Raw genomic sequence first — 2,097 nt, 5'->3', positions numbered from 1 at the left:
CAACTATTGGCTCTCACAAGTAGTCCGGCCAAACACAACTATGACAGTCCTGCAGAATCTTAATATCGACTCAAGGCATGTGGACTCACTCATCTGGACATACTCATCAATGAGATCGCCGGGGACTCCATATGCAAGCATCCGGATGGCACGAGTGCATTTCTGATATGAGCAGAAGCCAATCTTTCCAAGGGCATCCGTCTTGCACTCGAAATAGTTATCGTACTAAACCACCCCCTCTCGAATACGGTTGAAAACATGTCTAGCCATCCGAAAACGACAACGAAACAACTAATGTTTGAAGAGTGGATTTCGGGTCTCGAAGTAGTCTTTCCAGGGTAGGAAATGCCCACTCTCTCGGTTGCAATCAGTGCCGACGTGTGCCCCTGCATGGAGCCCTTAAACTATGGCCCCTCCATACTTACGTGATCATGGACGACCAACGCAACCGCGATCATCTCCTCATCATCACATGAAGAATCATCCGTATCCAAAAGAACATTGTAGGAAAAATACTCATCATCGGAGTCCATTTGTACCTTGGGCAAAGCGTCGAACACCTTACGGGTGTTGTGGAAGACTCCGGTCGGAGAGGAACCTCAGGTCCGACCGAGATAAAGTGGCGGAGCTCGGCGGCGGCGGCGGGAGACGTGGCCACCGGGAGGGTGAGTCTGTGGGGAGGATGACTGGTGACGATGACAGAAATGGGCGGCTGGGGACGGGCGGGTGAGTTGGAGGCGAAGGATGAAGAGAAGATTGACGTACGTGTCACCGACTCACGGGCCAGGGGAAAGAGAAGGACGGGCGTTGCAGGCGTCTGCTTCGTGTCCGTGGCGACGTAAATGCCGCCTAAATTTGAATCTAGAATGGATTGTGAACGGATAAAAAACGAACACGCGTCCGTTTAAATCAATGCGTTAGATCGACTTTTGTGTTCACGATGATTTAAATGGACACTCACAAACAAAATGGATCATCGGGTTGGATTTGAGACCAGTTCTAACTGTTGGGTTTGACGGGCGGGGACACCCAGCAGCCATCCGTAAGATCAACCCAATCAATATTATACTGTATTATATTCTGTGCACACGTGAGCGGTGAGCGGTGAGCGGAGCACGGAGCAGGTCGGGCGGCATTCATCCAATCCAATTCCAACCACGTGAAATTTGCTTCGCCTTTCGCCGAAGCACCCGAAACGACTGATCCGCGAAGCATCTTTGCGTCGGCCGGCAGCGGTCAAACTGGCGTCTCGCCGTTACATAAGCCCTAAAGTCTCCAGACCTCACAGTCACAAACACATCAAGCATTCTCGACAGATTCTCAGTCTCGGCCTCTCAAGGAAGGGTTTGGTGAGTTCGCTGGTGCAGTGTGATCAAGAGCTCGGGGATCAATTAGTTTAGTCGGCATGGAGTTCGAGACGATGGCGAGCCAGCACGGGGCGCTGCTGAAGGTGGGGCTGTTCGTGCTGGTGCAGGCCCTGGTGTACCTCATCCTCGCCCAGTCCTCCTCCGTCTTCTCCACCACCAAGACGCTCGGCCTCCCCCCGGCGCGCTCCCTCAGCGCCCGCCGCATGGTTGCGCTGCTCTCCGACCTGCCGCTCGGCGGCGAGCCCTCGCCCCGCGCCGGCCCCGTGGAGCCGTCGTCGCCCGTGGCCCTCGCTCACCAGAAGAAGGATTAGTTCGTGTTAGCTATTCAAACCATTCTTTAATTGATTGATTGATTGGTTCGTTCTTTGGGAATTGGGATTGGGATATGTAAACTGAGCTACACGCCGTTTGGATTTGTACAATTAAGTGGTGTTCTGGTCAAAATGCAATCGTACGTGCTTGTGTTTTGAGGAGAAACTTCTGACGAATGGAACAATTGGTCATATTCCCCGTCAGCTTCCCCTGTCCTCAACGGCTCTGCTCACTCCTCCAGGATGATTTCGAGGGTGTGGTGGCGGGAGGGTAGGGAAGGGGGAAACCCCTGGTCAACCCCGCGTCGACCTCATCGTCGACGGTGACGCTCGTGCGCCGTCTTCCCTCCTCCCCGCCACCACCTCCTCCCCCAACTCCCCGGGTGAAAGCCTTGGCCGTGCTGGCCGGGCGTCAACGA

The 2,097-nt window shown here is 54.3% G+C and overlaps 1 protein-coding gene across 1 annotated transcript; it reads left to right on the top strand.

The window, feature by feature from the left end:
• The first annotated feature begins 1,306 nt into the window (after window positions 1-1,306).
• On the top strand, window positions 1,307-1,679 carry LOC123400192. Its single transcript, XM_045094617.1, has one exon. It carries the CDS (start codon window positions 1,406-1,408, stop codon window positions 1,676-1,678), a length of 273 nt encoding a protein of 90 aa, XP_044950552.1. The 5' UTR covers window positions 1,307-1,405; the 3' UTR covers window position 1,679.
• Window positions 1,680-2,097: the final 418 nt, after the last annotated feature.

Source organism: Hordeum vulgare, chromosome 5H, assembly GCF_904849725.1.
Source record: "Hordeum vulgare subsp. vulgare chromosome 5H, MorexV3_pseudomolecules_assembly, whole genome shotgun sequence".
Taxonomy (NCBI): Eukaryota; Viridiplantae; Streptophyta; class Magnoliopsida; order Poales; family Poaceae; genus Hordeum; species Hordeum vulgare.
This window is presented reverse-complemented; position numbering and strand designations above follow the sequence as displayed.